Below are 12,609 nucleotides of genomic sequence, written 5' to 3' on the forward strand. Positions count from 1 at the left end.
CTCTTCGACCACCTACCCTCCTGTGCTGGGCAGTAACATTCAGGATCTGAAGTCCTCTCATGCTTAGAAGGTGCTTCTCAGTGGTGGGTGGTCAAAGAAGAGGACTCCAGAGAAAGGGCCCATGTAAATAGAAGGGGACAGGAGCATCTGAGTCCCCTCAGGTAATTCAGCAGACAGAAGATGGGAGAAAGCTCCTTGGGTTCTAGGCAGAAAGTTCCAGGTCAGCATGCTATATTTAATGTCCAGATTGAGCAATGCAAGACCTAGCTTTTTCTTTCTTTGCTTTTTAGGGCCACACCTGTGGCATATGGAGGTTCCCAGGCTAGGGGTCGAATCAGAGCTGCAGCTGCCAGTCTACACCACAGCCACACCAGATCTGAGCTAACGGCCACACCAGATCCCTGACCCACAGGGATGGAACACACATCCTCAAGGATACTAGTCAGTCTCATTTCTGCTGCACCGCAATGGGAACTTGCAGACCTGGTTTTAGTCTAGCTGTACTCCTTGACCAGCCAGCCGCATTCCTTGGGCTTGTCATTTGTGAACTCAGTGTCCTAAATGAAACTTCTGGAACTCTCCTATGCTGCTGGTGGGAATGTAAATTGGTGCAGCCACTGTGGAAAACAGTATGGAGGTTCCTGAACTAAGAGTTGCCACTCCTGGGCATATAGCCAGAAAAGGCTGTGTAATTCAAAAAGATACATGCATCCTTATGTTCATAGCAGGACTATTCACAATAGCCAGGACATGGAAACAACTTAAACATCTATTGACAGAAGAACTGATAAAGATGGTGTACATATACACAATGGAATACTACTCACCCATAAAAAGGAATGAAAATAATGCCATTTGCAGCCACATGGATGGACCTCCAGACTATCATACTAAGTCAAGTATATCAGAAAAAGACAAATACCATATGATATCACTTATATGTGGAATCTAAAACACAGCAAGTTCCCTGTGGCACCGAGGGTTTAAGAATCCAACTTTGGGAGTTCCCATCGTGGCGCACTGGAAACTAATCCGACTAGGAAACATGAGCTTGCAGGTTCAATCCCTGGCCTCACTCAGTGGGTTAAGGGTCTGGCGTTGCCGTGAGCTGTGGTGTAGGTCGAAGATTCAGCTTGGATCTGGAGTGGCTGTGGCTGTGGTGTAGGCTGACAGGTACAGCTCTGATTCGACCCCTAGCCTGGGAACCTCCATATGCCACAGATACGGCCCTAAAGAGACAAAAAAAAAAAAAAAAAAAAAATCCAACTTTGCCACAACTGTAGCACAGGCTGCAACTGGGGTTGGGTTTGATCCCTGGTCTAGGAACTTACACATGCAGCCAGTGTGGCAAAAAAGACACAAATGAACTTATCTATGAAACAGCAACGCACTCACAGAGGATAGAGGACAGACTTGTGGTTGCCAAGGGGGTGAGAGGAGGGAAGAACTGGGTGTTTGGGATTAGCAGATACAAACTATTATTTATAGGATGGCTGAACAACAAGGTCCTACTTACCGTATAGCACAGGGAACTATATTCAGTATCTGGTGCTAAACCATAATGGAAAAGATGGAATTCCCTGCGCTGCAGCAGGTTAAAGATCCAGCACTGTCACTGCAGCAGCTCGGGCTGCTACTGTGGTGAGGGTTCTTCTCAGGAACTTCCATGCTCCACAGATGCAGCCACAAGACAAATACTACAAAAGAATATGAAAAAGATATCTATAACTGGGTTAATTGAATTAACCTACATTTGAAATCAACTGTACTTCAATAAAAATGTTTTTAAAAGAAAAGGAACTTTGAACGAGGTCACCTCTAAAAACCCCGCCGTGATTGAAATGACTCAAGCATAATGTCTAACCACCAGCTCATTTGACCTATGGACATTCCTTTGGGAAGAATGAGGGTAATCACAGATTACTGGGCTAAGTTTTTCTTCCTTATTGTGTAAAGCGTTTGCAAAATGGAGAATTAATTGCTGTGCTACAGAACGCTTCCAGTTTCACTAAGACAGGTTAGCCCTACACATAGCCTGAGTTGCGGTTTCAGTTAGGAGTTCAGAGGTGGAGCACCTGCACCCTTCTCTCTAACAATGGAGCTCTGGGAAAGAGATGTCCCCCATTTGTGTTACAACTTGTGAACTTGGCTTTTGTCTTTATTTCATGAAGGTAAATGCCTAGTCCAAACGTGCTCTGAGGGACAGTTCTGCCAGTCATTTTGGTACTATTTCACATTTCAGAAAATTCTATATAAACATGTTTGCTAAGGGTGTTGAACTTTCCCCTTAGAAGGCTTAGGGTTTGGGGTTCCCTTCCTGGCTCAGCGGTTAACGAACTCCACTAAGATCCATGAGGATGCGGGCTCGATCCCTGGCCTCGCTCAGTGGGTTAAGGATCCTGTGTTGCCTTAGGCTGTGGTGTAGGTCACAGATACGGCTCTGGCCTGGTGTTGCTGTGGGTGTGGCACAGGCCAGGGGGTACAGCTCTGATTTGACCCCTAGCCTGGGAACTTCAATATCCTGCAGGTGCAGCCCTGAAAAGCAAAAAAAAAAAAAAAAGCTTAGGGTTTACAAAGTGAAGTTGAATGATCTTAAAATGATGATAGCAGGAGAATCAGCATTTTGTGGACTTTTTACACAATTGTGTGACCTCAGTGGCTTTGTATTTATTGCTAATGCCCATTGTAGAATTTCAAAATTGATCACCAGGTTCCCCTTCCTAAAGCTTCTTCTGTTCCATTTGGAAGTACTGGGGTGCTCAACTGGGAAACTACAGGAAGATGGGTGACTTAACTCAAATCTGAATCTAGTTTGTAGGTAAATACATTTATACGTAGTCAGGAAATTTACACGTGAAATCTACAAAAAGGAGAATCAATAACACATTCGGACGTTCAGCATTTTCTAGAGGAGGATATAACTCCAATTCTAGAAGAGTGTCAGTTCCACAAAAAGGAGGATGGTCTGGGTTACCTGAGTCTCCTCCTCCAGGTGAACCGGATGCTTAAAGCAGATGCTCCCATGTTTCAAGCCAGCTCTGGTTTATGAATTGGTGTCTGAGGAGCTCTGTTCACAAGAACCCGCTGTCTTCAGCAGATTCATTCACTTCGGTCACTGGGAGTCCCCATGATTTGAGCCTTGGGTTGGTGCTGCCTTGACGTGGCGGGAGCTCTGCTCCAGAGTCCCCACAAGCAGGGAGGACAGGGATGGATTCTTAAAAGGGGGCGTCAGCTCACGGGTTTAAGCAGCCTTGGCTCCTTCTCAGAAGCCGTTGATCTGTATTTAGGAGAGACCCTCTGCCGGGCCCCTGGAAGGTCTGCCCCAAGAAACGTCTGAGGTGAGCGAGGACGTCTGCCACCGAGCGCAGGGTGGCTGGGGTGCACGTAGGCGCGGCCTCAGACCAGAAGAGCAGCTCAGGCCACCTCCGCGCCGGCTGCTGGGGCACTGGGGGAGGCCCGGTGCTTCCGGGGGGCGGGGCAACCCGGCGTCCATGCAAATTAGCCCCGCCCCCCGCCCCCTCCCGGAAGCCGCCGTCCCGGCGCGGAGCTCAACTCGGCTCCGGCCCGGGTTTCCGCGCGCGTCCATGCTTCCGGCCGGCCCGTGCCTCGCGGTGATGGCGGCAAGGTACGCGCGGCCCGTGCGGGTGCTGGTGGACATGGACGGCGTGCTGGCGGACTTCGAGGCCGGCCTGCTGCGGGGCTTCCAGCGAAACTTCCCCAGGGAGCCGTACGTGCCGCTGGAGGAGCGCCGCGGCTTCTTCGCCCGGGAGCAGTACCGAGCCCTGCGCCCCGACCTGGCGGTAGGTGGGGGGAGAGGCGAGGATCAGGGGGAACCGGGAGCCCCGACCCCAGTGTCCCAAACGGGAAGCCCCAACCTCCTGGGCACCTGGGAGTGGGGCGCCTTCCCCCTTGGGTCAGGACCGCCTGTGCTCCACGTCCAGAGACAAAGCTTTCACTTCAGAATCCACACTTCGTCCCAGGACAAGACAGTCTGGAGGAGTACTTACCCCTAAACAAAGTCCCCTCCCTGAGGCTCTGATGTGGGGATCGAGGCGCCCCCCTTCCCCCAGGAATCTTGAGAGTCCTCGCTGGGGCTGGCGAGATCGGCTGGGAGCAGAGCCAGGACAGGAACACTGTATCTTTCAGGACAAAGTGGCCAGTGTGTATGAAGCCCCAGGCTTCTTCCTAAACTTGGAGCCCATCCCTGGAGCCTTGGAAGCCATGCGGGAGATGAATGACATGCAGGAGTGAGGAAGGGTCGGGAGGGAGGTGGGGGGGAGCAGGGGCTGGCACCACCCTGTCTGACCCGCGCCCCTTCCCGCAGCACTGAGGTCTTCATCTGCACCAGCCCGCTGCTCAAGTATGACCACTGCGTGCGCGAGAAGGTGCGGCACTGGCGGCACACCCAGGGTCCTAAGGCCCCATCTTTGAAAGAAACCAGCAGAAACACACAAAGTCGGGGGTGGGGGTGGGGGGAGGGGACGATAGCTTCAAGGGCGGCAGACCCTCCCACCTACTTGCTCGCTGGCCTTGAATTCCGGGGTCCGTCCGGCCCTCCTGACAGACTTGTGCCCACCACACAGTACGGCTGGGTGGAGAAGCACCTGGGGCCCCAGTTTGTGGAGCGCATTATCTTGACGAGGGACAAGACCATGGTCTTGGGGGACCTGCTCATTGATGACAAGGACACCATTCAAGGTAGGAGCCATTTTCCTTGGCACCCTCCGGGCACTGGGCCTGCTGGGATACGAGGGAGGGGGTAGAGATCACCACGTCACCCATTGCGTCCCCTGCCTTCCTCTGCGTCCTGTCACAGGCCAAGAGGAGACCCCAAGCTGGGAGCACATCTTGTTCACCTGCTGCCACAACCAGCACCTGGCCCTGCCCCCGACCAGGAGGCGGCTACTCTCCTGGAGTGACAACTGGAAGGAGATTATAGACAGCAAGCGGGAAGTCCTGTGGCGGGGCCCGCCCGGCCTGGGTCTGCTGCATGCATGAGCCAAGGGGCAGTGGCAGTGGACAGGATCTGGAGGAAGGGGAGGCAGGCCAGCAGGGAACCCCGGCACGACTGGGTGCCAGGGCAGCATGGTGGCAGGGACCCCTCAGCACTGCCCTCTGGAACCTCCCGGGGTAGCTGCATGGCCACCTAGTGGGAAATCAGGAACCTTTTAAATAAAGCACTGCTCACTGCTCTCTTAAGGCCTTTTATTTGGGAAGCGAAGGGGCAGGAGCCCTACAGGGGCTGGAACAGGCTGAGGGGGCGGCCTTCGCCTCCCTCCTTGCCTCCTCAGTCCCTTAGTCCCATTCCTCTCGAACCCACCTTTCCTTGGCCATGTACAAGGTCAACCTTGAAGACGTGCTGAAGGGGGGCCAGGACCTTCCACTGGTCCCGAAGCTCACTTTCCATGAGGGCCTGTGCCTCTTCCCTGGGCTGAGCCGTGTGCACTGGCCTCAGCCTCATGCTTTTGTCAGAATCCAGCCCCGTCCCCTGGAGCACGGAGCATCCCTGAAGCCAGGGGCAGGGACTCGCCCTCACTAACCCTGATGGCAGAGGCGGGCGAGGGCTTCCAGGTAGGGGCCTTGGGGTGGGGAAGGGAGAGAACACAGCTCTGGGAGTTTGTGCCTGTATTCTGATGTGTCACTGGCCTCACGGCCTCCGTCTTCATGCCCAATGGCCAGGTTTGCAGTCAGGCGGCTGCAGCACCCAAGAGCAGGGACCATGTCTCGGTCTTCGAAGCCCCCAGCATGGTGCCTGGCTGACAGGCCTGTGTGGATAAACAGTTAACTCTGGGCCCTAGAGTTCCAGGTCAGCATCCATGTGCCCAGCCTGGCAAGCTTGTGGGGCAGGTACCTGGCCTCCAGCACTGGGCGCAACCCCTCCCCAGCTTCCCAGGGCCCTGAAATACTTTGGACAATAAAGCTTCCATTATGGAAAAATGCCTGGTTCCTTACGCTGGGAAGTGCTAAGCCCCAGGCCTAGCTGCTCCTCAGGAGAGATGCCTTCTGCAGAGCCTCTGGATCTAGGGACACAAGGTGAGAGCTGGCAGTGGGGTGGCCAGGAGGCAGGACCTTCGCCTCTAGCTGGTCAGAGTGGCAGCCGGTGAAAATGGCACCTTCAGGTTCCTTCTTCCTGTGTCTCGGGGTCTGTCTGGCTTCCTCACTCATCTCCTGATGCCTTTCATCAGAGTATAAATAAATACGCTCACCTTTAGCTGAAAAGTGCCAGGCGGGGAGAAGGTGCTCAAGGGAGCTCTGCTGCTCCTGCTCCCTGGTCCCCGGGGCACTGTCCTGTCTTGTCTCTGGCACGGTGGGTGCTGTGGCCTGACCTCCCCTTGGATCAAGGCTGCTGTGGGGCCTCCGTCCTCGGCAGTGGGATCCCCAGGGCAGAGTGAGCCTGCCAGCTGCGGGCTTCAGCCACCTGGCTCGGGGAGCAGAAGTCTTCCAGGAAGATCTGGGCCAGGTTCCGCAGCCTGGTGCTGGCTGAGACGGAGAAGCGCAGCATGCACTGCACCACGGGCACGGCAGTCAGCTCCGGCTGGGGGCCCAAGCCTGGTGAGCTCAGCAGGTACATGATCGTGGTGACAGCAGACAGCACAGTCTCCTCGTTGGGACTGGACAGGCAGTTGATGATGAGTGGGATGCCCCCTGTCTGCAGAATGTGCTCCTTGTTGGCCCTGTCCGAGCACAGGTTGCAGAGGCCTCCTGGGGAAGAGCAAGGTGAGGGATGCCTCAGCCCCGGGCCTCCCCCCATCCCTCCTCTGCCCACTGAGGCCCAGGCCCGGGAGAAGGTGGCCCAGGGACAAGGGATCTGAAATCTATTCTCATCTCCAGCCCTCCCTTTTCAAGGTTCCAGAAAGGCCTGCCTGCCCCTGCCCAGCCTTCTGTATGTAGGCACTGATCCCTCTTGGTTTAGCCAGTTTAATAGCTGATAAGCTTTCTTTTTTTTCTTTTTTGTAGGGCTGCCCTGCCCCCCGCCCTGCCCTAATTGGAGCTACAGCTGCCAGCCTATACCACAGCAACACCAGATCCGAGCCACATTGGTGACCTACACCACAGCTCAAGGCAACGCTGGATCCTTAACCCAGAGTGGGGCCAGGGATTGAACCTGCATCCTCACGGATACTAGTTGGGTTCATTAATGCTAAGCCACAACAGGAGTTTCCATGCTTTCCTTTTTTAAAAGTAAAAAAATTTTTTTTTTTTTTTTTTTTGTCTTTTTGCCATTTCTTGGGCCGCTCCCGCGGCATATGGAGTTTCCCAGGCTAGGGGTCGAATCGGAGCTGTAGCCGCCGGCCTACACCACAGCCACAGCAACTTGGGATCTGAGCCGCGTCTGCGACCTGCACCACAGCTCATGGCAACGCCGGGTCGTTAACCCACTGAGCAAGGCCAGGGACCGAACCCGCAACCTCATGGTTCCTAGTCAGATTCGTTAACCCCTGCGTCACGACGGGAACTCCAAAAGTAAAAAAATTTTTTAAAAAATCCCACAATATATCATCACTTTACAAGAATTAAGAAATAAATATAGGTAAGGTGATGGTGTCACGGGTGTATATTTATGTCAAAACTTATCAAATTGGGAGTTCCCACTGTGGCATAATGGGATCAGCAGCATCTCTGCAGACTGGGACAGTGAGTTAATCAATCAATTCTCAGCCTAGCACAGTGAGTTAAGGATCCGGCATTGCCACAGTGTAACATAGGTTGCAACTGCAGACAGGATCTGATCCCTGCCTGGGAACTCCCTATGTCAAGGTGTGGCAAAAAAGAGAAAAAACAAACAAACATTCAAACTACCTTTTCTTTTTGGTTTGTCTTTTATCGCTTGTAGGGCCGCACCTGCGGCATATGGAAGTCCCTAGGCTAGGGGTTTAATTAGAGCTGTTGCTGCTGGCTTACGCCAGAGCCACAGCAATGCCAGATCCGAGCCGCACCTGTGACCTACACCACAGTTCACGGCAATGCCGGATCCTTAACCCACTGAGCGAGGCCAGGGATCGAACCTACAACCTTGTGGTTCCTAGTCGGATTCATTTCCGCTGTGCCATGACGGGAACTCCCCAAACTGTACCCTTTAAATATGTAGTTTATTATATATTAATTATAGCTCAATAACGCTGTTGAAAATATCAGAAGCCAAAACAAACTATCTTAAGTTCACCACCCAGACATTCAACATTTGCTTTTCATCCCACCAACTTAAATGTGTAACTACATTTAAACATTTAATGGAAAATGTAATCCTCTCCTTACTGTTGCGTAAGCCAGCTCCTTTCATTTAACAAGGCACTGTGAACGACTCTCCATGCCAACGAATCTACAGGCATGGCATCATTTACTAGCTACATACTTTATTAAGGGGTTAGAACATTTCAGCATCATTCCCACATCACTGATAGTAGGATTCTGGGGACAAAAGAAAAGGCCAGAGAGAGAAGAGACACTCGTGGTTCTGCTCAGGTAGTGTGGCGGCCCTCCCCATTCTCTTACTCCACGTGGGAAGCTGACTTCCGTGGGTCCTGCCTGAGCTTCCTGCCACCAGGGCATCCCCAGCCTTAGTTCCTACTCCAAGCCCGGAAAGGGCTTCTCGCTCATTTGCATAACATGGTCGAGCAGTCCTGAGGGTCCAATCAGGAGTGAGTTCCAGCCCACCCGCTTCCCCTGCATCTCCAGAGAAACAAGCAGAGGGAGGGCTCGAACCCTTCTAGGGCATCCTTCCCAGCAAGAGGGGGCAGGTGCTGGGAGGTGGGGGCCAGGCCTGGCAAAAAACATTCCTCCTCCTCCAGGCACAGCCCCCCTCCCTAGCGGTACCTGGGTCAGTTAGAGTCCTGCTGTAGGGAGACATTTATAAAGGTTTTATCCAGTCAGCCTCCAGGGACTTCTCACTGCATTTGGAATAAAATCCAAACTCCCCTCCAGGACTTTCATTTGGTGCCACCCTCTTACTGGTAACCAGCACTTCCCTGCTCCTTGCCCAGTGAGGTTTCCCTGGAATACCCCGGTCAGCCACTCCCTGCCACATCCAGGCACTTCCCTCATCACGCTGTTTCATTTTCTTCATGTGCTTAGGACTTTGAGAAATCACTTACGTGGATTTTTCCTGCTTACTGCCTGCTGAGTCCCAACAGAAGGTACATGCCCTGAGGCTGAGACCTACGCTGCCTTATTCCCACCTTGTCCACGGTGCCAGGCACAGGGGACGCTCTGCAAATATCTGTTGCAAGGATTTGAAAGCAGTGAGCAGGGGGAAAGGGTGGCCCTGCAGAGGGCTGGGGGGCTGGATGGGCTAGCTCCCTGAGACCTGCCCTCCTTGGACTTCTCTGGTTTTGGGATCTCAGACAGGGCACCTCTGAGGGACAGAAGGGGCTGAGTGGTGTTCCTGGAGTCAGAGGAAGATGAGCAGCAGGAGAGGGACACAAGGCACTGATGGAGAGGCCCTTCCTGGTGGGACACTCAGGGGGCTTCCCACCAAGCTCCAACTCAACATGCGTTCACCCCAGTGGAGCCCTCAGCACAAGCTGGGGGCATTCGGCCGACTACCTTTACTTGCTGTCTGTCCCCATCTCTGGGTGTGACATGGCAGTGATTTACTTGTGTATCCCAGAAGGCTGCAACTGTGGATTCTCACCGAACACATGCTGGGGACATGACTGCACCCCACGATTGACTCCATTTCAGGAAAAGAAGCTGAGGCTATTGAGTAACTTGCCCAAAGTTCCAGAACATGGGCGCCTTCTGCCACTCCCTCTCTGGGAAAGGGTGTGCCTCTGAAGCCAGGAGGACACTAATCCTACCAGGGACAGATGCCAGGCTCAGCCAGGAACAAGGACAAGTGGAAGCACAATGGCTCCTTACAACACTTGACACCATCTCTTCTGAGCTGAGAGTGGACAACCAGCCTCCTACCCACACTGCAGACACTCAACTCAGGGGTGGGGTGGGGGGGACGACTTACCTCTGCTGTCAAGTGTGATAAGGTAAAGCCTGAGTCATTCTCTGGCTGGTGAGTTGCCACCCCACCCAGGTATGCCTGGGCAAGGCACTGCCACAGGTCAGAGGACAATCAGGTGGCATCTGCTAGAGAATGGGGGCAAAAGGTGGCCTCAGGACAGCCAGCACCCTCTGCTCCCCGTTTGCAGGCCTAGGAAGCCTCCAAGGATGGATCAGGTGCCTGCCAGAGCTCACCCACCTGCGCCCCCTCCACCCAAGAGCACCCCTATAGGAGGCTGGGGAACTCCTTTAGCCCCTCTGGCTTGCTGGCAGCCACCCTCAGCGGCAAGCCTGCAAAGAGAAGTGCCTCGGGGGGTAAACGGCTGAGCAAGAGCACCCAAGATGGACCCAGAGGAACCACGAGCAGCTGAAGAGACGCCACAGCTGCTTTGTACTCTCCTGAGCCACCTCTGTGGACCTACCCTGAAAAACTAACGAGGGCTGTCGAAAAAGCAACAGAACACCTGGACACTTCCTAAATAAAGCTCAACAGCAGCACAGTGATCAAATAAATTACAGTACATTTGTATAATGAAAACCTATACAGTTCTAAAAATCATGTTCTCAAAGCACATTTAGAGGAAAATGCCCGCAATATAAGGTTAAGAAGAAAAAAAGGACAAAGAAAAATAAGGAAGAGAAAAAAAGGACAAATTGTTTAATAAAACTGCAATTAAAAAAATACATCCAAGAGTTCCTGCTATGGCTCAGCGCATTAAGAATCCAACATAATATCCATGAGGATGTGGCTTCGATCCCTGGCCTTGCTCAATGGGTTAAGGATCTTTCATTGCCACAAGCAGCGGGATAGGTCTCAGATGCGGCTCGGATCTGGTGTTGCTGTGTCGTAGGCCGGCAGCTGCAGCCCCGATTCCACCCCTAGTCTGAGAACTTCCTTATGCCGCAAGTGTGGCCATAAAAAAAAAAAAAAAAAAAATCCAAAACAACGAAGTCCTACTACATATAGCACAGGGAACTATAGTCAATAACCTGTAATAAACCATAATAGAAAAGAATATGAAAGAAAGGAGTTCCCGCCGTGGCACGGTGGGTTAAGATCCCAACTGCAGCAGCTCGGGTCTCTGTGGAGGCACAGCTTTGATTCCTAACCCAGTGCAGTGGGTTAAAGCTGCAGATGTGGCTCATATTCAATCCCTGGTCCAGGAACTTCCATATGCCATGGGGTGGCCAAAAAAGGAAAAAAAAAAAAAAAAGAGAGAGACAGACAGACTGGAAACACACCAAAATGGTACTAATAGTTGGTTATCTCTGTGCAGTAACACTATAGGAAATTTTTTTTTTTTTTTGTCTTTTCTAGGCCCGCTTCCTGTGGCATATGGAGATTCCCAGGCTAGGGGTCAAATCGGAGCTGTAGTCACCGGCCTACGCCAGAGCCACATCGATGCAGGATCTGAGCCACGTCTGCAACCCACACCACAGCTCACGGCAATGCTGGATCCTTAACCCACTGAGCAAGGCCAGGGATCGAACCCACAAGCTCATGGTTCCTAATCGGATTTGTTTACCACTGCGCCACGATGGGAACTCCTATAGCTAATTTTTATTTTCTTTATTCTTTTTTTTTTAATTTTTTTTTTTTAAGGGCTAAACCTATGGCATATGGAAATTCCCAAGCCAGGGGTTGAAACAGCTGCAGCTGCCAGCCTACACCACAGCAACTTGGGATCCAAGCCATGTCTGCGACCTACATCGAAGCTCACGAAAACACTGGATCCTTAACCCACTGTGCTGGGCTGGGGATCAAACCTGCGTCACCGCAGAGACAATGCTGGGTCCTTAACCCGCTGCACCACAGCAGGAACGCCAAGCTATTCTCTTTAAAAAATTTCTCTCAGAAAGAACAACAACTTACCAAATCACACCACCAAAAAAAGTAAAAAAGCAAAGAAAATGTTCACAGCTGACAGAGGACTCATATCCAAAATATATAAGGAACTCCTGCAGATCAGTAAAAGATGAATAGGAGTCCCTGTTGCGGCTCAGCGGAAACGAACCCGATTAGGGTTCAATCCCTGGCTCTGCTCAGTGGTTAAGGATCTGGTGTTGCCGTGAGCTGTGGTTTAGGTCACAGATGGGATTCAGATCCTGCATTGCTATGGCTGTGGTGTAGGCCGGCAGCTGCAGCTCTGATTTTAACCCCTAGCCTGGAAACTTCCATATGCCACGGGTGCAGCCCTAAAAACAAAAACAAAAAAAAAAAAAACGGAGAAATAAACAATAAAAAGAAAATGAGTAAAAGACTTGGATGTTCTTTTTTTTTTTTTCTCCCCCCTTTTTCAGGTATACCTGTGGCATATGGAAGTTTTCAGGCCAGGGATCAAATCTGAGCTGCAACTGCAACCTATGCCACAGCTGCAGCAATGCTGGATCCTTAACCCACCGTTGTGGGTCGGGGCTCAAAACTGCAATAAGCCTGCACCTTGGATAAACTCTGCACAACAGGGCCAATATATGAACACATGCTCAACATTCCTTAGTAGAGAAACAAAAATTAAAACCACGATAAGAGGTTACTACATACCCATCATAATGGCTAAAAGAAAGAAACAAAAATACAACAGTAGGTGCTGGCTAGAGGTGGAGCTACTGGAACTC

General features: G+C 52.0%; 2 protein-coding genes across 16 annotated transcripts in view; one reads left to right on the forward strand and one right to left on the reverse strand.

Moving 5' to 3' along the window:
* Positions 1-12,609, reverse strand: part of ARMC7 (armadillo repeat containing 7) — a 29,198-nt gene that overhangs the window by 4,983 nt on the left and 11,606 nt on the right. For 3 of the 14 annotated variants that reach the window (XM_021066080.1, XM_013980751.2, XM_021066084.1), the window contains 2 exons: positions 2,975-6,702; positions 1,517-1,697 (listed from right to left, as the gene is read on the reverse strand). In XM_021066080.1, the coding sequence (XP_020921739.1) occupies positions 6,338-6,702 (365 nt within the window). In that variant the 3' untranslated portion in view covers positions 1,517-1,697; positions 2,975-6,337. 14 annotated transcript variants of the gene reach the window in all.
* Positions 3,470-5,193, forward strand: NT5C (5', 3'-nucleotidase, cytosolic). 2 transcript variants are annotated; one of them, XM_003131212.4, is made up of 5 exons: positions 3,470-3,800; positions 4,147-4,247; positions 4,325-4,385; positions 4,584-4,698; positions 4,817-5,193. In XM_003131212.4, exons 1-5 carry the CDS (start codon positions 3,492-3,494, stop codon positions 4,996-4,998), a joined length of 768 nt encoding a protein of 255 aa, XP_003131260.2. In that variant the 5' UTR covers positions 3,470-3,491; the 3' UTR covers positions 4,999-5,193. The 2 variants fall into 2 exon arrangements, with proteins under 2 accessions (XP_003131260.2, XP_020922322.1); XM_021066663.1 differs by having other exon boundaries at positions 4,325-4,698.

Source organism: Sus scrofa, chromosome 12 (genome assembly GCF_000003025.6).
Source record: "Sus scrofa isolate TJ Tabasco breed Duroc chromosome 12, Sscrofa11.1, whole genome shotgun sequence".
NCBI classification, from domain to species: domain Eukaryota; kingdom Metazoa; phylum Chordata; class Mammalia; order Artiodactyla; family Suidae; genus Sus; species Sus scrofa.

What these genes read in the sequence shown, in the direction of transcription:
- NT5C (XM_021066663.1), top strand. Translation starts at nt 3,492, where the DNA reads ATGCAAATTAGCCCCGCCCCCCGCCCCCTCCCGGAAGCCGCCGTCCCG. An exon ending in CCCTGCGCCCCGACCTGGCG is followed by an intron (nt 3,801 to 4,146) that starts GTAGGTGGGGGG and finishes TGTATCTTTCAG; the next exon opens with GACAAAGTGGCCAGTGTGTA. An exon ending in TGACAAGGACACCATTCAAG is followed by an intron (nt 4,699 to 4,816) that starts GTAGGAGCCATT and finishes GTCCTGTCACAG; the next exon opens with GCCAAGAGGAGACCCCAAGC.